The 20,937-nt window shown below is 51.5% G+C and overlaps 1 protein-coding gene across 1 annotated transcript; it reads right to left on the bottom strand.

The window, feature by feature from the left end:
- Positions 1 to 539: 539 nt before the first annotated feature.
- LOC120764629 (serine/threonine-protein kinase pim-1-like) lies at positions 540 to 20,643 on the bottom strand. The gene is made up of 7 exons (XM_040088630.1): positions 20,434 to 20,643; positions 19,329 to 19,503; positions 2,446 to 2,714; positions 2,300 to 2,350; positions 1,729 to 2,095; positions 903 to 1,082; positions 540 to 646 (listed from the first exon to the last, which is right to left on the bottom strand). The coding sequence occupies exons 1-7, from the start codon at positions 20,641 to 20,643 to the stop codon at positions 540 to 542; spliced, it is 1,359 nt and encodes a 452-aa protein (XP_039944564.1).
- Between the last annotated feature and the right edge of the window lie 294 nt (positions 20,644 to 20,937).

The raw sequence follows: 20,937 nt of genomic DNA, 5'->3' as shown, positions 1-20,937 counted from the left end.
CAGCCCTGACAAAGGGGGAACCTTTGGTTCCTGGCCAGGCTGTGCAATGCCCAAATCTGGGAGCATCCCCCTGTGTGTGGACTCATCTGCAAATTCACTGTGGAGCCTGGCTTTGAAGAAGGTGGCAGAATCAAAGTCCATCAACTTCAGCTTTGTGCTGGCCAGGTCGAGGAAGAGGTTGTCATCCTTGATGTCATCCTCGCTGTCTCCAGCAGCAGCAGCCCCACCTGGTACAGCTCCTCCAGGGGCTCCTTCTCCTTGCCCTGGGGGTGAGACCAGGCTGTCAGTGTTCTGCCCAGGGCCCCAGCTGTCAGTGGACCAGGACAAGCCAAACCAGCTGGGATGGCAGCCACCAGTGCTGGGCAGACACGCTCAGCTCCAGCACAAGGGCTGTGTGTTCCCATCTGATGATCCCTGTGCAGTGACACAGGCAGCAGAAAAATGTCTGGGTTTCTTTGTTTCTGATTGCCAAGGCATGTGTGCAGCTGTAACTTACCAGGGCCCTGCATCAAAGGGTGCCTGTGGCTCTCTCCCTTCTTCTAGGGCAGATGAATATCCTGCATCCAAGGATCACAGAAGATGTCTTCTAATGAAGGCCTGTCCATGTCTAGCATGGTTAAACACCTCCTGATCAGATCTTGGCACTCTGGGGAGAGAAACCAGAAACCGCCGGTCAGTTGGAGAAGGCTCCTGTCTGCTTTGCCCCACTATTCCCATGCCCAGGCCATGCTGGATGTGCTCAGAGCTGGGCCTAAACTTTCCCATCAATTCTCTGTTTTGGAGGAGAGCAGGAGAGCAGGACATGTGCCACCTCCTCAGCAGCTGCCAGAGCAGGATGCTCATCAGCCCGCTGCTGTCTCCCAGCACTGGTATTGCCCCCGTGCCCAGAGATGAGGATCCACCTTGAGAGAGCCGTTCTGGCAGCGAGAGCTGATGGTCCCAGCTGATGTTCTGGCCCTTCCTGAAAGGGTGCTCCCCGCAGACCATCTGGTGCAGCAGGATGCCCAGGGACCAGATGGTAGCTGGCTTGCCATAGTACCAGCCAAAGTGGGTCCATTCCGGGGGACTGTATGACGGTGTTCCTATGGAATACAGATGGAGCTCATCAGGGGGATGCTGCTGCTCCCAGAGCCTGGCCCCAGCATCCCTGGGCATGCGGAGGCTGCCCCAGTGGCACGTGGTGTGACCCGCTGCCCTCTCGCCAGCACCTGGGACTTGTGGACAACCCTGGGGTTAGAAAAGAAGCCACTGGTGTTGGAAGAGGGCAGTGTAAGTTCTGGCAATGCCCAACCATGACAAGGAACATCCCATTCAGTGCTGGGGAAAAACCATGCCTTCATCCACCCTGCCTGCATTGCCCCAAAAACATTCTGAAGCCAAGGCAAACCAGGCGAGTGGAGCAGTCCAAGCCCTTTCTCACCTGCACACCAAACTGGCTGCTGCACAGGTTCTGGCTCCACCCCTCTCTGCCACCCCCACACACGGGTGTTTCTGTCAGGCTGGCTGCCCCAGTCCCAGCCCCAGTCCTGGCCAGAGTGGCTGGAAAAGGCTGCCAGCATGGCTGGAAGCTGACCCCCACCTGCCCCTGCTCAAAAGCAACTTGGCTGAAGACTCAGTGCCATGACTGGCAGCAAAAGGGAGAATCCCTGCTGCCACACTCAGGTTGGGTCATGAGATGTTGGGCCAGGAGATGTCCAGAACTGGGAGCACACCCCTTTGTGGGCTCACCTGCAAAGTGAGTGTAGGCCGTGTCTTGCAGGTAGGTGCCACAGCCGAAGTCGATCAATTTGGCCTGCCCGGTGGCCAGGTCAACCAGGATGTTCCCTGGTTTGATGTCCCTGTGCAGGACCCCGCAGCTGGTGCAGTGCTGCACGGCCTCCAGCACCTGGCGGAACAGCTCCCGCGCCACCTCCTCTGACAGGAACCCCCGTGCCCGAATGAAATGCCAGAGGTCCTGACATCGTTCAGGGCGCTCCAGCACCATGATGATGTCCTTGGGGAGCTCAAGCCACTCCAGCAGCTGGGCGACACCAGGGAAGCCAGTGGAGACCTTGTGCAGCAGCACGATCTCCAGTGGTGCGCTGGTGCCGTCGGGCTGCGGGAGGAGCACGATGCCGTCAGTGGGGCTGATGCCGTGCCAGGGCTGGGGAAGCCCTCACCCAGCCCGGGATGCTCTGCACCCTGCGCTGGCCCCACGCCCGCTCTCCCTCCATGCATCCTTGGGGCTTCCACCCTGCCGGGGCTCGGCTCATCCCCGCCCAGCACGCCCCGGCTTCTCCCGCTGGCTCCGCTCACTCACCAGCTGGTCCCAGTGCCGGACGCGGTTCCGTGGCACCCTTTTGATGGCCACCTGCAAACCAAGGGGAGCAGCGGGATGAGCTCAGCACCCGCCCTGCCCAGCCCCATCCTCCATCTCCTGCGCCCGCCGCCGGCCCCGCCGCTCACCGGGGCGCCGTCCGAGAGCCGCGTCGCCGCGAAGACGCTGCCGAAGCCGCCGCGCCCCAGGAGCGACCCCACTCGGTACTGCTCCTTGAGGCCGTGCTGCGCCTTCCCTGCCGGCGAGACGCGGCTGTCAGCGCTCGGCCCGGGGCCAGGAACGGCCCCCGAGCGCCCCTCAACCGCCCCGGGCCGGGCATCCCCAGGCGTTCGCTCCTTGGGACGCGACAGCGGCGGCTCGGGGCCGGCGGCCGCGCTGCCGAGCGGCGGAGCTCGGGCTGGGGAAGCCGCAGCGGAGGCGGCGGGAGCGGCTGCACCGCGTGTGTCCTCTGCGGGGCCCGGGAGGAGCCGGGGCCGGGGCCGGGGCCGGGGCCGGGGCCGGGGCCGGGGCCGGGGCCGAGCATGGCTCAGGTGCAGCCAAAGGGCAGCGATGCCCCCTTGGCTCCAGGCACTGATGCCCGCCCAGCATCGCCACCGCCAGTACGGCCAGAGCCGGGCGGAGGGGAGACCGCGGCGGGACGCCCGGGGGCGGGGACGGGGCAGCCCCGTCCGGGGCCGGGGGCGGGCTGGCGGCATGGCCCGGCCCGGCAGGGGAGAGGGAGACTGGGAGAGGAGGGGGACACCGGGAAAGGGAGACCGGGAGAGGGTGCGGGACTGCGGGATAGTTTGCGGGACTGAGGGAGAGTGAGAGAAGAAGCAGGAGGGAGTCGACAAAATCTCCTCTTTGGCTTATGCCGCTGTTGCTGCTGCTGCTGCTGCTGCTGCCGCTGCCGCTGCTGCTGCAACTGAAGCCCCGGGGCCGTTTTTCCCCATGTCCGTTTGTCCGTTGCCCGCTCAGCCCCGCGCCGAGCCCCGCGCTCCCCGGGGGCAGCCCCTGAGCCTGTCCAGACACGGGAACTTTGCAGTGTTGAGCCAAGACCCAGAGTCTTGACTCCTGCACGGTGGCACAGGAATCCCCTTGGCTGATGCTGTGCATTGTCCCTGCTGAGGGTCAGACACTGTCAGAGCACATTCCCTGAATGCAGCATTTGTACCTGACCCAAGCACTGCACCTGTGTCTCCAGCATTGCTTTCCAAGAAAAACAGGGGAAGGCAAACTGGGTGTAGCTCATGGTATTTTACAGTGTCTGAAATTTGCCAACTCATGGATCTTAGAGTTGAGTTCCATTTGGAATTGATGGGATGGAGAAGTAGTGCAAGACGGAAAAGGGGAGCATAGAAATAAATAGAGAAAAACATCTTGGAATGTTTCTTTCCATTTTCTTTTCATTTCTTAAAAGCTCTTTCAGTTTTCCCAGAATCTGCTCCACAATCCCATTTGCTCTTTCCAAGAAACTTTCCTGGAGAATGAGGTGCAGCTTCTGGCACAAGCTGTGCCACCAACTGCAGCTTCCCTTGGCTTTCCACACTGTGCATGCAGCAGGAGTCTTGCAGCAAAGCAAGAAAAATATTTGATAAACATGACAACTTGTTCTTTCTTTTCCTTGTGAACTGGTGAGTTGTGCCATTGGTAAGGTTTTCATTGTTACTGTTCTCCCCTAATAAAACAGGACAGGGTTCCAGTGGTACCTACTGGGAGTCTGTTATTGTCAAACCTGGCAGGAAGAAGAAGAGGTGGACAATTATTCTATAAGCAGCTGGAGAATGTTTCAGGATTACCAGCCCCTGTTCTTGCAGGTGACTTTAACCTACCAGACATCTGCTGGGATCTTAATACAGCAGAAAAGAGGCAGTGCAGGAAGGTTTTGGAGTGTGTGGAGAACAACCTGTTGTCACAGCTGGTGTGTGCCCACCAGGGGATGGACTATGTTAGACCTGTTGTTTGCAAATAGGGAAGGAAAGGTGGGAGATGTGGTGGTTGGAGGATGCTTGGGACAGAGTGATCAAGAAATGAGAGAGTTTTCGATATTGGGTGAAATCAGGAGGAACATCAATAAGACTTTTACACTAAACTTCAGGAGGGCAGACTTTGGCCTCTTTAGGAGACTTATTCAGCGAGTTCCTTGGGAAGCAGCCTTTCAAAACAAAGGAGTCCAGGAAGGGTGGGCATGCTTCAAAGCAGAGATCTTGAGGGCAGAGGAACAGACTGTGTGCTGAAAGATGAGCTGACGAGGCATACGTCCATCCTGGATGGGCAACAGGGTTTTGAAAGATCTTAAGAATAAAAAGAGGTTGTATCATCTTTTGGAGGAGGGTCAGGTCTCTCAGGAGATATTTAAGAGAGTTGCTAGGGCATGTAGATAAAACAGTAGGGTGGCCAAAGCTCAGTTCAAACTTAATTTGACAGCTTTTATAAAGGATAATAAAAAATATTTTTATTTTTTACAAATATATTAGAGGCAAAGGAAGGGTAACACCAACTTTTGTTCTCTGCTGGATGTGCAAGGGAACTCAGTAAGTGCAGATGAGGAGAAGGCAGAAGTGCTTGATGCCTTCTTTGCCTCAGTGTTTAGTGGGAAGACGGTTTGTCCTCAGGACAAGTGCCCTCCTGGGCTGGTAGATGGTGTCAGGGAGCAGAATGGTCCCCCTGTTATCCAGGAGGAGGCAGTCAGAGAACTGCTGAGCCACTTGGATGTTCATAAATCTATGGGCCCAGATGGGATCCATCCCAAGGTGATGAGGGAGCTGGCAGATGAGCCTACAAAGCTGCTCTCCATCATTTACCAACAGTCCTGACTCACTGGTGAGGTTCCAGGTGACTGGAAGCTGGCCAATGTGACACCAATCACAAGAAGGGTGGGAAGGAGGATCCTGGTAATTAGAGGCCAGTCAGCCTGACCTCAGTACCCACTAAGGTCATGGAGCAGTTTATATTGAGTGTCATCACACAGCACCTACAGGATGGCCAGGGTATCAGACCCAGCCAGCATGGGTTTAGGAGGGGTGGGTTGTGTTTGACCAGCCTGCTCTCCTTTTATGACCAGGTGACCCACCTGGTGGATGTGGGAATGCTGTGGATGTTGTGTATTTGGACTTCAGCAAGGCCTTTGACACTGTCTCCCACAGCACACTCCTGGAAAAGCTGGCAGCCCACGGCTTGGACAGGAGCACTCTTTGCTGGGTTAAGAACTGTCTGCATGGCCGGGCCCAGAGAGTGCTGGGGAACGGTGCTGCATGCAGCTGGCAGCCAGTCACCAGTGGTGTTCCTCAGGGGTCTGTGCTGGGGCCAGCTCTGTTCAGGATTTTTATTGATGACATGGATGAGGTAATGAGTCTTTCCTTAGCAAATTTGCAGACGACACCAAGCTGGGAGTATGTGTAGATCTGTTGGAATGTACGAGGGCTCTGCAGAGAGACCTGGAACAGTTGGATGAGTGGGCAGAGTCCAATAAGATGAGGTTTAATAAATCTAAGTGCAGCGTCCTGCATTTTGGGCACAATAACCCCCTGCAGCGCTCTAGGCTGGGGACGGTGTGGCTGGACAGTGCCCCAGCAGAAAGGGACCTGTTCCACTGATGGACAGCAGGCTGGACATGAGCCAGCAGTGTGCCCAGGTGGCCAAGAAGGCCAATGGCACCTGGCCTGGATCAGGAATGGTGTGGCCAGCAGGAGCAGGGGAGTGATTCTTCCCCTCTCCCCAGCACTGGTGAGGCCACACCTGGAGTGCTGTATCCAGTTCTGGGCCCCACAGTTTAGGAAGGACGTTGAGATACTTGAGCATGTCCAGAGGAGGGCAAGAAGGCTGGTGAGGGGCTTGGAACACAAGTCCTGTGAGGAGTGGCTGAGGGGGCTGTTGTTGGTTATCTTGGAGAAAAGGAGATCCAGAGGTGACATTATCACTCTCTACAACTTCTTGAAGGGTGGTTGTAGTCAGCTGGGGGTTGGTCTCTTTCTCCAGGCAGCAACTGACAAAATGAGAGGACACAGTCTGAACTGTGTCAAGGAAAATACAGGTTGGATATTAGGAAAATCTTTTCACGGAAAGGGCGATAAAGTTCTGGAATGGTCTGCCTGGGGAGGGGTTGGCATCACCTTCCCTGGATGTGTTTAAAAAAAGACTGGATGTGGCACTCAGTGCCATGATTTAGTTGAGGTGTTAGGGCAAGGATTGGACTCGATAATCTTGAAGGTCTGTTCCAACATAGTGATTCTGTGATTCTGTGAATTGTTAGGGAATACAAGCCTGTTTGAATGCAGAGAAAGAATCTCCAGAGCCTGCAGCCAGAAGTGGAGGGTTGTGTGATAATCATTTCAACAACACCATGGACATTTTGAAACTGATCCACAACATGAAAATGGGCTGACAGAGGGAATTTGTTTCTGTGTTCAGTTTAGATGTTTCTACATATGATGCACTGATAGAAATCAAGAGTACAATCAGTTCATTGGAAGCAGCAGAACAAGCTCTCAGAGCAGATGACAGAAAGAATCTGAAAAGCAGGAACGCAGGGAATGACTTGGTGGACTTGATCTGTAAAGAAGGGTCATGTTTTCCTAATAATTTCCAATCTATTCCCTCTGCTTTTGTCATTCCTCACAAGGGATTTGCATCTCAGACTTCCCATGAAATGAGAATCCTGAGCTTGTGGAACTGCCTGAAAGATGCCCTGTTCCTCTGCAGGGACACTCAGGCTGAAACAGGAGCCTGAGCCCTGTCTTGGGAAGCCTCCTCTGAGCTGGAATTTGTGCTGTGCTGGGAGAGGAGGAGGAGGAGGGGGAGAACGATGGGCACTGTGTGTCAGGAGCAGGAGGTTTGGGCTGCAGGACATTCCGCCTGTGCCGCTGCCCCGCAATCGGCGGCCGTGCCCGGGGCTCTGGGCCTGGCCCCACGTGCGCTGAGCTCCCGACACTGCGGGAGCTCCCTGGGCTGGGCTCAGGTTCTGCTGGGACTGGGCAGCAGGCTGGGCTCCAACTGGGATCACCAGCAACTGGAAATACCTCTGGGCATCTCCACTTTGGGCTGCTGCTCAGAAGAAATGATGAAGCGAGTTGAGAATTTCCCATTCTGTTTTTTTCTTCTGGTGGATTTTTTCATTTTATTTGACTCTCCAGAGGCAATTTCTGATGGCCTCTGTCAATTGATTCTATTTCAGCAGCACAAGCATCAGGGCTGTGTTTGAGCGCTGCAAATGTGGCCTGTGCGGCTTTAACTCTCCTCAGCTTTGAGCTCAGGGACCTGTGAACATTTGGAGATCTGCTACTCATGATGCCAGAGTTCCCTGTCACAAAGGCACTCTAAATGGCACCAATCGAAAGAGGCAATTGCAGTTTTATGGATAAAATTCAAGTGGCAAGCAGCAGAGGGGCAAGAGCAGCCATGATCTACAATTCCCAAGGCAAAGGCAGCAGCAGCAGCGTCCTGCTGTCACCTCAGGGTGAGTAAAACAGTGCTGAAAACAGTGCTGGAACCCGATCCTTCCTTTCTCTGAGGGCTGGCTCAGGGCAGCACAGCCGGGCCCGGAGGAATCAGGGCTGTTTGTGGGTGATTGTTGCTCTACTCCAGAAATTCAGCTGGAAAATCCCCTGGGAAGCCGAGGCAGGAGCAGGTGGGAAGGGGCCGGCGCTGCTGCTGCTCCTGCCCGGGAGCCCCGGCTGGGCCGGGCCGGCGCCCGCTGCGCTGCGGCTCCTGCTGCTGCCAGAGCCGGGCGGGACTCGGGGACAGGGAATGGACACGGGGGGACAGCAAAGGCCTGGGCGGCTGCAGGGATGTTGGCGCTGGGGCCAGCGCCAGCACACAGCTTCAGCCGCAATGAACCCCGAGGGAAACGCTGGGGAAAGGCTCCATTTCAGCCTTTCTTTACTCATGGCTGTGAAGGGACCGAAATCAAAGGAGAACAAGCAGGGCCCGACCCCTTCTCCTTTGGGAGGAGCCCTGTGCCTGGGGCTGTGAGGGGCTGTGAGGGGCCATGAGGAGCTGTGAGGGACCTTGAGGGGGAAAATGGTCTCTGAGAGGCTGTGGGAGCCCAGGCACTTCATGGAACCAAGGGCCCATTATGACACTGCGGAACCAAGGAGATTCTTGTTGACAGCACAGAACCTCATGGAACCAAGGGGCCATTGTGGCACAGCAAGGCCTTGTGCAACCAAAGAGACCATGGTGACACTACAGAACCTCATGGATCATGGATCCTTGTGGCACTGCAGAACCAAGGAGAATGTTGTTGGCAGAGTGTCTGAGCACAGGTGCTGCAGGGATCCACGTACAGGTATGACTATGGAATGGGATAGACTGGACCAGGATAGTCCCGTTGGGAATGATCTGCAGTTCAGAGCAGAATGATGGTCTGGTCCAAGTGCCTGACCCCTCCAGGACTGACCAAAAGTGAAAGCAGTCATTAAGGGCACTGTCCAAATGTCTCTCAAACACTGACAGCCTTGGGATATCAACCACCTCTCCAGGGAGCCTGTGCAGTGTTTGAGCACCCTCTCAGTTAAGAAACACTTTCTCCTGTGCAGTCTAAACCATCCCTGGTACAGCTTTGACCCATTCTCCCACATTCCATCCCAGGATATGAGGGAGAAGAGAAAGGGAAATGCAGGGCAGAGCCAGGGGGCAGCGAGATGGGAGTGTGCAGCCTGCAGGGACACAGCAGCAGCTGTGGGACAGCGCAGGACAAGCTGTGCTGGACATGGCCAAGGGCCCTGGCAGGGCTGGCAGTGCCCAGGAGAAGCCAAGTCTTGGTGCCCTGGGGCACTGCAGGGTCTGTGCCACCAAGGGCTGTGAGGAGACACCTTGTCCTGAGGCCCTGGGGCCTCCTGGCACAGCCCCAGCAAGGCTGGGCACTGTCAGCCCCTTGTCCTGCCCTCAGCATCCCCCCACATCCCAGTGGCCTCAGGGATCTGCTGGGACCAGTCCCTGGGGAGCCTTGCGCAGGAATGGCCCTGGGGGGCTCCTTAATGCTCCCAGGGACTGCAGGTTTTCCAAAGGACTTTCGGTTTTGCTTTGGCCTGGGAATCTCTGAGGGGTTTGTGCAATCATGACCTCCAATTATCTGCTGTAATTAGTCCCTTGAGTTGTTTTGTCAGTAACAACACTCAGTGGAACTCATTAATGCCTCAAAGTACTCAAGAGTCATTAAAGTACTACTTTTTGACACTGAATCCCTGAGTGTTTTGTGCAGTCATGGCCTCCAATTATCAAATATTTAATGAGTCCCCAGAGAGGCTTTGTATTGACACTCAGTGGGGCTCATTCATGCTCTGAGATACTCGAGGGTTTTAAAGGTACTTTGGGTTTTCCTTTCCACACTGAGTGTCTAAGAGGTTTTTGGGAAATCATGGCCTCCAGTTCTCTCCTCCAAGGAGTCCATGAGGAGCCTGTGTTGGGGATGGACCTCAGTGGGACCCATGAATGCTGTGAGACACTTTGGGTTTTCCCTGTGACTTGGACTGCTGGAAAGGTTTGTGCAATCTCCTCTCAGGCCCTGAGGGCTCACCAAATGCACCACGGGGCTCACTGGGATCAAGCAAGTCCTGACAAACCATGGCTCTGCCTTGATTTCCCTCTGGTCTGGTACAGTTCATTAGGATTGTTTTCTACAACAGTTATGGAGAAAGATTTCAAAGAGCTTCTAAGAAATACACATTCCTGTTATAAAGGGTATGTTTTATTACTGTTATCTCTAGAGAAGAGGTGATTGTAGCATTCTGTGATTGATATTGATCCAGGGTCGCTCCTCAGGAGGTCTGCAAGGGGCTGTGGCCATGGACACTGCCCTGACCCCACTGCCACGGCTGTTTGGGTGCCACGGCAACCGTGAGCAGTTCAAGTTTCCTTGGAAACACTGGGGAGGACTGGGACATACTGGGGGACACTGGGAACGCTGTGGGAGACACTGGGACATACTGGGAGTGATACTGGGGTGGACTGGGACAATCTGGGAACATGGGGAATGCTGAGGGGGAATCTGGTCAGACTGGGATGGACTGTGGGGGTACACTGAGACATACTGGGACATACTGGGACTGATACTGGGGGATAGTGGGGCAAACTGGAGATACTGTGAGTGATACTGGGGGATACTGGGACAAACTAGGGAAGCTGGGAACACTGTGGGGAAGACTGGGGGACACTTGGACATACTGTGGATATCACCAAGTGGAACTGGAAGGAAATGGGAATGAACTCAGGTGTACTGGGAGGGCCCAGAAGGGCACTGGGGGTATACTGGGCTGTACTGGGGATGAACTGGGCTTTAGTGGGCAGGACAGGGGGGGGGACTGGGGTTGTACTGGGCTGTACTGGGAATGAACTCGGCTCTGCTGGAAGGGACTGGAGGGTGGAATGGGCTGTTCCCGCCTTCACCTATTTGCGGAGGCTCCTGCCTATCACCGCTCGCAGCCAATCACCGCTGGAGATCGGGGCTTCAGGGGCGGTGCCGGGTGTCGGCGCCATCTTTTCTTTTTGCCTCTAACTCCCGTCATGCCCCGCAGCCCGATAGAGCCCCATTGCAGCCGGGACTACATCGCCCGTCACGCCCCGCGCTCCACAGATGCGGGTATCCACCCCCCCCCCCCCCCGTGTCCCATAAGTGTCCCCCAGACCCTCCAGCATGCCTCAGTGTCCCCTCAGCGCCCATTCGGGATTCCCCAGAAGCGACTTCGCATCCTCTGAATTGATGCCGTTACAGCCACTCCTGGGAATTCATCTCCTATCATCCCCCGCGGGATCAGAGCCCCTCATAAAACAGTTCAGCTCCTAAAATTCTTGCCGTGCTCCGAGCCTTAATGAGCCTGGTTAGAGAGGCTCCCAAGCTCCCCCCAAGAGCTCCCGCACCACATACATTCCCTCCGAGGACCACAAGTCGCGGCTGAGACACAAAAGTGACCCCCAAGTGCCTTCCTGGACCCCAAAAATCTCCGTTACAGCCACTTCCGGGACTACAGCTCCCAGCATGCTCCGTGAAGCCCGTAGACGGCAATTCTATTCGTGACTTCATCTCCCGTCATGCCCTGCGCCGCACTGAGAGCCTATGGAGCTGCGCCTAAAACCCCCGTGATGCTCCGCGGCCCGATTGAACGGTGTTACGCCCGTGCCTACAACTCCCATCATCCCCCGCGCCGCAGAGAGCCCCGTCAGAGCCCCCCAAGTGCCCGCCCGGAGCCCGAAGGGCCCCCAGATTCCCCTCTCTGACCTCCAAGTGCCCCCCTGGACCCCCACGTGCTCCCCCGCATCCCGAATTGTCCGACTGAATCCCTGAGTGCCCCTCCAAGTGCCTGCCCGGCTCGCCCAAGAGTCTATCAGACCCTCAAGTTCTCTCCACATTCCCTCCCCAGAAGCAAAACTGCCCCAAATGTGCCCCAGAAATGTCTCCATGGACCCCCAAGTGGCCTCTTTTACCCTGTCTGAAAAAATGCTAAAAAATATGAGAAAAGGACTAAAATTAGGACTTGTTAGCATAAATAGGGAGAAATCAATAGCAAATAGTGGTCAATTAATTAATGAAGGGAATTGTGTTACCAAGAAGAAATGACTAAAAACATTTTGGTTGCTTAAAATGTATAGATTTTTAATATAAATATAAAAATTAGCTATGTAGAAACATAGAATTATATTATTATAAGTAAGAAAGATGCAATTATATTTTATTATTTAATTGGATTTTAACTGTAAAGAAAAAGGCCTCTTTTTTTTGTTTTTGTTTGTTTGTTTGTTTGTTTGTTTGTTTGCTTGTTTGGTTTGCTTTGGTTTGGTTTGGTTTGGTTTTTTGTTATGTTTTGGGAATTTAGTCCCTGGTGGGTGATGTCAGACATGGTGAAGTTGGGAGTAAGGAGCAGGTTGTCCAAAGAGGGTCAGCTTGCAAGCGACACATTCTTCTCCAGAACCAAACCTCCTAAAGAGACATTCAGCATCAAGATCACTTGGAGAATGCTTTTGTCACCTCTTCTCAGAACTGAAAATTTTAAAAAAAACCTCACACGATTATAAAAATCAAAATCATGAGATGCACTTTGAAATCTCCCTCCTTAACAGAACTCCAAACTGACTCCAATCAGCTGCACAAGCCCTGGAGACTTGAAGACAATTGAAGGAAGACAAAGAGCTACTGAGGGCTTTCTGTATTTTCATGAGCCCCACGGTGGATTTGGGGCTGAGTCCAGGAGCTTCAGGCACTGAGAGAAGGTTGAAGAAGCTGCTCAAGGAGGCAGAAGCAAAACTCCAAGTCCCTTGGAGCATCACTGGGCCCCAGTGAGGGCAGGGAGTGCCAAAGGCTCCCCAGGCACTGGTGAGAGCAGATCCTTGAGGCCAGGATTGCAGGGAGCCAAAGGCTGTGAGCAGGGAACTGCAATGCTGAGCAAGGCCTGGGCTGGCTGGAGGAAGCAGAAAGGCCAAGCCCTGAGGCCAGGCCTGGCACAGCAGGGCCTGTCCCTCACGGGTGGCTCGGGGCTGTTTGTGGGGCAGGGGGATGGCAGGGGCAGCAAGGACAAATGTCATCAAGCTGCAAGCCCTGCCAGGCTCCTCAGGGAGGGGCGAGGCAGAAGCAAAGTGCAGCCCCTGGAAGGAAAGTTCCTTCTGTGGGGCCTTCAGAGGCGCTGCCAGAGCCCAGGGGACAAAGGCCTGGGTGCCTGTGGCCCTGCCAGCCCTGCCCAGCCCTTGGCCATCTCTCCTGCAGGCTGTGCCCCCTGTGCGTGCTGCTCCTGTGCCCTGGCCGGCTGCACACGCCCCTCTCGCTGTCCCCCCCAGCATTTCTCAGCCCAGCATTTCTGTGCCCTCCCTGGGCTCCCTGCACCCAGCGCTGCAGGCTCCTGGTGTTGTAAATGAAAGGGCAGGGCATCGATTTAACTCCTTTAAATGCCTTTATTATCAACTGTTTTTGGAGGGACGGCTCAGGGATGCCTACGCCACCACTGCTCCCAATGGGCACCGCTGAGGAGAAGGTCTACGACAACTTTGCTGCATGCGCTGCAGAGTCGGGAGCCTTGCCTCGCAGGAGTCCCCTAGGATCTCTTTCTGGGCTCTTCGGGTCTAGGGGGTGTCTCTCAGTGAGGATCTCTGAGGTCGTGGCGAGAATCTGGAGAATGGCTGAATGTATTTGGTAGATTCCTGGGCGCTTTCCTCACCTAGTGCTGCCTTTCATTCCCTTGAAATTCATGTCGGCTCGTTGTTCTTAGGGGCTGTTTGTGTCCACCACACTTCCGTCTGAGCAAGGCATCCTGGGAGTTGCCTGATTTACATGATGGGTGGTGTTAGGCAAGGAACAGAGAAGTGGGCAGGGCCTCTGGGTTGACAAGCAGGCAGGGAGGAGCTGGTGTTGATGTTGTGATTGACAAGTGGAGAGCAGCAGACGAGGCGCTGGTGACTTCAATGGGTTGATAAACTATCAGGGGAGCAGCAGAGGCTTAACTTGGGATAAGGTAAGGATTTTGGGGCCTGGAGAACTGGGAAGGAACTGGGGAGTACAGTATTTTGTAACGAACTGGGGTTCGGGGTTCAGAAAACAGATAACATGGATACATTGAACAGACGATACAAACAACCGATAACTAACAACAGGTAACCTAGACAATTGATAACTTATAAACATTGCACCTTAGAATCTTTATTCCTCTCAATTCCCCCTCTTTTTCTTTGATTGGGTTCTCAACCTGCGTCAACTCTTTCATTGCTGGCTAGAAACATTTGTTAATTCCTGATATTGACTGTACAATTTCTCTGCTGTTCTGAGTTCCTCTCTATTAGATGTTAATTTAAACATGTTTGTGGGGTTTTTATGGTTGCTTTCAGATATCTGGAGACTGGCTTGCACAGTTGAGGTAACTACTCTGATTAGGCAGGGGAGCATGCAGGGGATAAGGAGAAGGCTGGCGATTGCACTCAGGGCTATAAATATGATCTTTTTCCCAGCAAGCTCCTTTCAGGGACCAGAAATTGTCCCACCAATCCATATTGATAAGGGGAGTCTACTCTTGGGTTCCCACATATGCCACTTTCCTTATTTCTCTCAAGATGTTCCTGATTACTTTGCTCTTATCATCTATTTCTAGGCAGCATTTAGATGTATTGAATTTTCCACAGATACCCCCTTCATTAGCTAACAGATAATCCACTGCTAGCCTGATCTGATATACTACAGCCCTGGTCTGGGCTAGGTGATGACTAATGTGGTCCAGGGCTAAAGCTGTTTTATTTGATATGACCTCCAGGACTGCTTGCAATCGGATAATACGATTTAGCATATAGATGGGAGTCCTATACCCCCACGACCCATCTTGAGCCCAGGTGGCTGGCCCATAGGTTTTGATTATCTCTTCTGGGGTCCATACTGTTCCTTTCCAAGTTTGTGTACTGCCCATATCGATAATGGTCCTTTTTTCTCTGTTTCTCCTTTCTAAGTTGTCGTATAAGGGCACCCCTAAGTCCCTCCTTGATTCCCGGGTGTGGTGGTTTCAGGCAGATTTTGGGAGAAACCCTCCCACGTGGCCCCCCTCCCCTCCTCCAACTGGTTCGGGAAAAAAGATTTCCTCAGAGAGAAGTGGAAAAAACCTGTTTATTAAACAGGCAAAGCAGTCCCAGCACAATACCTGATGACAAGAGCTTCGTGCCGCTTACGGAGGGATAACAAACTTAAAGAAAGTCTCCTTGAGGGTCGTCACTGTGCTCCACCGCTCCGTCTCTGCTGACGCTGGGAGAAAAGGAGATGTGCAGGGCTGGTCTTGGTGGGGTGGGTCCCCTGTGGAGGCCCCCGGTGCTTCCCCAGGTCCTTAGTCCGGAGAGGTTGGAACAGTTCCGAGGAGAGGACAAAAAAAGCAAAAAGGAAGGAAAAAAGGACAAAAAAAGAAAAAGAAAAAAAAAGCAAAAAGCTTCAGCTATTCTACAGCATCTAACTACGCTAGCACTAAACTAACTAACTGCCCGGGAAAAAAAACAACAGAGCTTCTTTCGTCTTGCCGTGTTCCAGCTCCCCCGCTTCAAGGTCACTCCGATGAGCAGAGTTTTCCTGGGGAAAAACAAACCGCGCTTGCCCTCCCCCCTGCACCCAACAGATGATTGGGGATACACAGTCACCCCAGGACACCGGGGTAATAGAAAGAAGGCCGGTTTAATTATTCCTATTGTGCAACTGCCAGTCCAATCTCCGGGGAGGTGCGTGTAGGCTTTATCCCCACATATCCAAAACAGGTGTTCTGGGGCTCTCCAGGAGGTGTTCTGTGTGTCAAAAGGATGTTCCCAGTGTTTTGATATATCTCTTAATCCCCAGAATGGGTTGATTCCCCTGCAAGTGCATTGCTGTAATTTGTACCCTTCATTATAAATGCACCCAGTTTCTCTTTTCCCAATTGCCCAATAGGTATCTGGCTCCCTGCGAATCCTTTCCTGAATCAATTCTCGTATTAACAGAGATCTTTTACAGGCCATTTTTCCCACAAAAGTCTTACACTTCTTCCCTGTTCTCCTTATACACTCTTCCCCAATGATTTTAGACTTTAAGTCCCACTGTTCTTTTTTCCTTTCCTTACCATGGGGATGTTCTTGATTCATTAGTTTCCATCTTTGTTGGGGAGGATGAAGCCAGAAAGCCCTATAAATATGATTGCTTAGATTCTGAGAATGAGAAACCTGTAGGTGAGATAGAATTGAAAGTAAGTTTTGATGTTTGAGATGTATTAGATACTGGATCTCTGGGAAAACAGTGATGTGACCAGCTGAAGGTCACCTGCTGCCAGACCCAGAGGTCAAATGGAATGTTCTGTCTCACCCCTCAATGTATGGTTCATCCCACACCTGTAACCCTCCCCTGAAGTATCAGGTATCTGTAACCCCATTGGCCCAAGGCTTGTTCCAGCCCACCTTGAAGACCCCTGATAAGGGGTCCCAAGGGGGCTGGACGGTCTCTTTGCTCTTTGCTCTCTTTTTGCTTGCACCCTTCCCCGAGGACTTTCCTCTCTTGGAATTTCCTCTCCCTACTTCTCCCTTCCCCCACTTTCCTAGGCCTTGCCACGAGCTGCAGCCTGGCAGCTCAGAGCAAGGCCTCCACATCCCTCACAATAAACCTCATCTTCTAAAACCTAACTTCAGAGATCTCTCGTCTACATTCATCTACACCGTCCTGGAGTCCTCAGCAGCAGGAGGAAGCTATTTCTACACATCTTAAAATATCTAAGGGAGCTAGGCTAATCCCTTCCCAGGGCCACACATCAGACATTTGGGTACTCCCACAAATCAGCAATTGGTGATGTTGAGCTCATGACTTATTCTTTTGACTAAGTCGATAAACAGATTTTTATTGAAAGGTTCTTCTATTTCCATTTTCCTTATAGTTAGAGGCTTTTCCTTTATCAAATCTTTCACTCCCTCTATGTTATGTATGTCCTCTAAACAAAACCATTCTCTGATGGGGCATTCTCCAGTCAGGCGCTGCCTAAAAGTAGCAGCATTTCTGGCAATTCAATACTGTTTGCCCTCCTCCTCACAAGTGGAGAGCTGGGCGATGTCAAAACAGGTGGGGTTCACATTGGTGTGCACTCTGATCAAAGACTGTAAGTTCTCCCCATCATAAATGGGAGAATAGCACTTTGAGCAAGCTCTGTTTTTATATCTGCTTATCATTAGGACTAATACTAGCCCTCCCAAGAGTCCAGTATGAACCTCTTCCATCTCATCTTGGTCTCACCTGGCCTTGCCTCTTGAGTTCTGGAGCTCCTCAAAGCTAGTCTTCAGAGCTTTCTTATGCGTCCCCACTCTCTGATTACTAATTTAGTTCCCCTGGAGTGTACCCTATGAGAGAATTTTAAGGTGCATATAAGAACTTACCTCAACAATTATGTAACAAAGTAACTTACAACACTCGCATAAACTTATAACTTTTACATAACTTGGCTTACAACTGTACTTAGATACTGAAGATTGCTAGCTGCTTTGTACTGTCTTTTATCTAGTCTTTGGTTTCTCCTTCTTGAAAGTAAGTTTTAGTGTATTACGTTGCTGGGTGATGGTCCACTCTGAGGAGTCAGGCGAAGTGCTTGAGTTCAGTGGTCTGTGGGGAGGTGACACAGGTCCTTTTACCCTGGTTATATGTGTCCAGCATTTCTCTTGAGTCCTGACCGTCGTATGGGTGGTAAGAAGCACCTGGAATGGACCTTTGTATTTGGGTGTTAATGGGGTATTAGTCAAAGATTTTATCAACACCCAATCCCCAGGGTTAATCTGATGAGCTTTCGAGTCAAGAGGGGAGGTTTGGGGAACATATCCCTTCTTTCTAAGGTCTTCTAGGGTTTTTCTATTAGCTTGCAAATATTGCTGCGCTATAGCTTCCCCTTCCTGGTAGCTTCCCATACTATATGGCGTTAATAAAAAAGGAAGTCCAAACATCATTTCATAGGGGGAAACCCCTAGGTCTGACCTGGGTCTTGTTCTGATCCTCAGAAGAGCAAGGGGTAAACATTTGAGCCAGTTCAGTTGAGTTTCTTCAATTAACTTGGTTAACACATTCTTAAGAGACTTGTTCATTCGTTCTATTCTTCCTGAACTTTGGGGATGCCATGGTGTGTGGAATCTCCATTTCACCCCTAATGTATCAACAGTCTTTTGGAGTATTTGAGCAGTGAAGTGGGGCCCCCTATCTGAATCGATGGTTTTCACAAGGCCATATCGGGGAATTATGTGTTCCAGTAGAGTTTTTACTACGACCTCTGCTGTCTCTTTTCTGGTTGGAAAGGCTTCCACCCAGTGAGTCAAATGATCCACCATCACAAGAAGATGTCTATAACCTTGGGCTGGGGGCATCTCAGTGTAATCTATTTGTATATTCTGGAATGGTCTCATCGCTAATTCTCTTCCCCCCGTGTGGTCTTTCTCATAGCCCGTTGGTTAACTTTTTGACAGATGACACACCCCTGGGTTATGGCTTTTGCTAATTCATATACCCCTATACATAGGTACTCCCTTAGGAAATGGTCACATAATCCTTGGGTACCTCAATGAGTTAACCTGTGAATTTCATGTAACATTCTTCTCGCTTGGGGCTTATTTAGAAACTTTCTCCCGTCAGGGGTTATCCACTCCCCACATTCACCCTGTCACATCCCCAATTCCTCAGTTACTTTCAAGTCTTTCTTACTGTATATTGGCTCTTCCTTATCTTCTTTTTCCACGGAAACTTTGTCTAACACCATAATTTTGGTTGGCTCCCCTGGCTCTTGAGCTGCTTTCTTCACCTCTAGGTCTGCTATCTGGTTTCCTTTTTCCTCTAAAGAGTCTCCTCTTTGGTGACCTCTCACATGTACTACTGCCAATTCTAGAGGCTTTATTAGTTCTTTGTGTACTAAGTCCTTTCCTTTTGAGTTCAGGCACCCACGCTCTTCCCAAATCTTCCCAAAGGTGTGGACTATCCCAAAGGCATACCTTGAGTCTGTGTATATGGTTCCCCGGTTCCCTTCCAATAAATCTAGTCCCCGTTTCAGTGCACAGATTTTGCAGATTTGGGCTGACCAATGGCCCGGTAACTTCCCTGCTTCTAAGACCTTCAGGTCTTCCTTGGTTGACCCTTCTATGACCGCGTATCCCAATGCTCTTTGTCCCTCTATCACCCTTGAAGACCCATCTATAAATAACTTTCTTCCATAGGGCAAGGGCACACTTTCCAAGTCTTCTCTTACTTTTGTTTGAAAGCCTATAAGTTCTAAACAGTCGTGTTCTAGTTCTCGGGGAGGTTCTCCAGAGAGAAATTGCGCTGGATTTAAAATCTTTGAGGTAGTTAGTGTCAGATTCTCTGAGTTCATTAAAGTAACCTCATACCTGAGTATTCTGGAATCTGTTATCCATTCAGGGGCTTTCTGACTTAAAACAGTTTTTAGGTCATGAGGCGTATGAACTTGTATCTTTCCTTGTAGGGTCAACTTCTGTGCTTCTTCTACTAGCACCGCAGTTGCGGCAATGGCTTGTAAGCAGGGCCATCCTCGGGCAACAGGATCTAACAACTTAGACAGGAATGCTATAGGTTTCTTGCACCCACCCCATTCCTGAGTTATCACCCCATACGCAACCGCTTCTTCAATATTTACAAACAGGTCGAACTCTTTCTTTAAATCAGGCAAGCTCAAGACAGGTGCTGTGGACAATTTATGTTTTAAGTCCTTCAATTGGTTTTCATCCTCCTCCGTCCACACGACTGGTTCTGTGTCCACTAACTAGTTATAGAGGAATTTTACACTTTGAGTATATTGGTCAATCCACAGTCTGCAATACCCAAAGAGACCTAAAAACTTTCGTATATCTTTTTTCGTCTTAGGTGCAGGTATAGCTTGGATCCCCGCAATCCTCTCGGGACTCAACTTTTTGTAACCTTTTCTAATTAGGTGTCCTAAGTATGTTACCTCCTGCTCGACAAATTGGAGTTTCTTCTGTGACACTTTTAGTCCCTTCTCTCCTAGAAAATTTAGGAGTTGTCTGCTAACTGCTGTTACATCAGCTTGGTCTTCTCCAGATATTAACAAATCATCAACGTATTGTAGTATTTGCACCTGTCCTCTAGGGACAAACTGTTCCAATAGTTTTTCTGAAGCCTGCCCAAATAAATTTGGAGATTCTGTAAACCCTTGAGGTAAATGAGTCCACCTCAATTGTTGCTTCCTCTTCCTTTCCGGGTGTTCCCACTCAAATGCAAACCAGTCTCTACATTCCTCAGCTAGAGGGCAGGCCCAAAAAGCATCCTTTAGGTCGATAATGGTAAACCATGCACGCTCTGGAGGAATCTGACTCAGGAGTGTGTAGGGGTTCGGGACTACCGGGCGTCTGGTGACAGTTCTTTTGTTAATCTCCCGTAGATCCTGCACTAGTCGGTATTTTCCTTCCGCCTTCTTTACCGCAAGGATGGGGGTGTTACGGGGGGACATACACGGCTCTAGGATGCCTTCTTTTAATAGTTGGTCTATTATCGGGGCTAGTCCTTTCCTTCCTTCTGGGGAGATAGGGTATTGCTTGACCGGGACAGGAGAACTTCCTGTTTGTATTTCTGTCACGATTGGTGGAATGTCTAACAGGCCAGTCCTCCCTTCTTCTGCCCAGACTCCTGTATCAATCCCTTCTAAGTCCTGTGCTGTTAATTTCATGCTCTTTACCTGCATTCTGCCTTTTTCTGGGATAACCTCTATCCCCAGCTGGACTTGTAAGTCCCTTCTGAGCAGATTAGTATCTAAGTCTGGTAGATGGATAAAATCGGCGATCACTTGCCGAGAGTTTCCTTTTACTTCAACACTATTTATTATGGAGGCCTTAAACGGCTTCCCTTCTGCTCCCAACACCTCGCAGGTCTTTTTCCTGATCGTCATACCTGCAGGGAGCTTCTTGAGGCTAGAGCGGTCTGCTCCAGTATCTACTAAAAATTCAAAGGTTTCATTTTGGGGACCCACTTCGAAGTTTACTATGGGCTCTTCTCGGTGGTACAAGGGGTCCCCTATCGGATAGAGCCCATGACACCCCTAATCTTCATCTCCTTCCCCTCTCAGCAGCTTCTCTGACTTGTCCTCCTCTCTCGTGATTGCTTCATCGAATGTTACTTTTCGGCAGTCCTTCCTTAGGTGTCCTTTCTCTCCGCAGTAGAAACACTTCCATTCTTCTCCCCT

This window comes from Hirundo rustica, chromosome 33 (assembly GCF_015227805.2).
Source record: "Hirundo rustica isolate bHirRus1 chromosome 33, bHirRus1.pri.v3, whole genome shotgun sequence".
Classification (NCBI taxonomy): Eukaryota; Metazoa; Chordata; class Aves; order Passeriformes; family Hirundinidae; genus Hirundo; species Hirundo rustica.
This window is presented reverse-complemented; position numbering and strand designations above follow the sequence as displayed.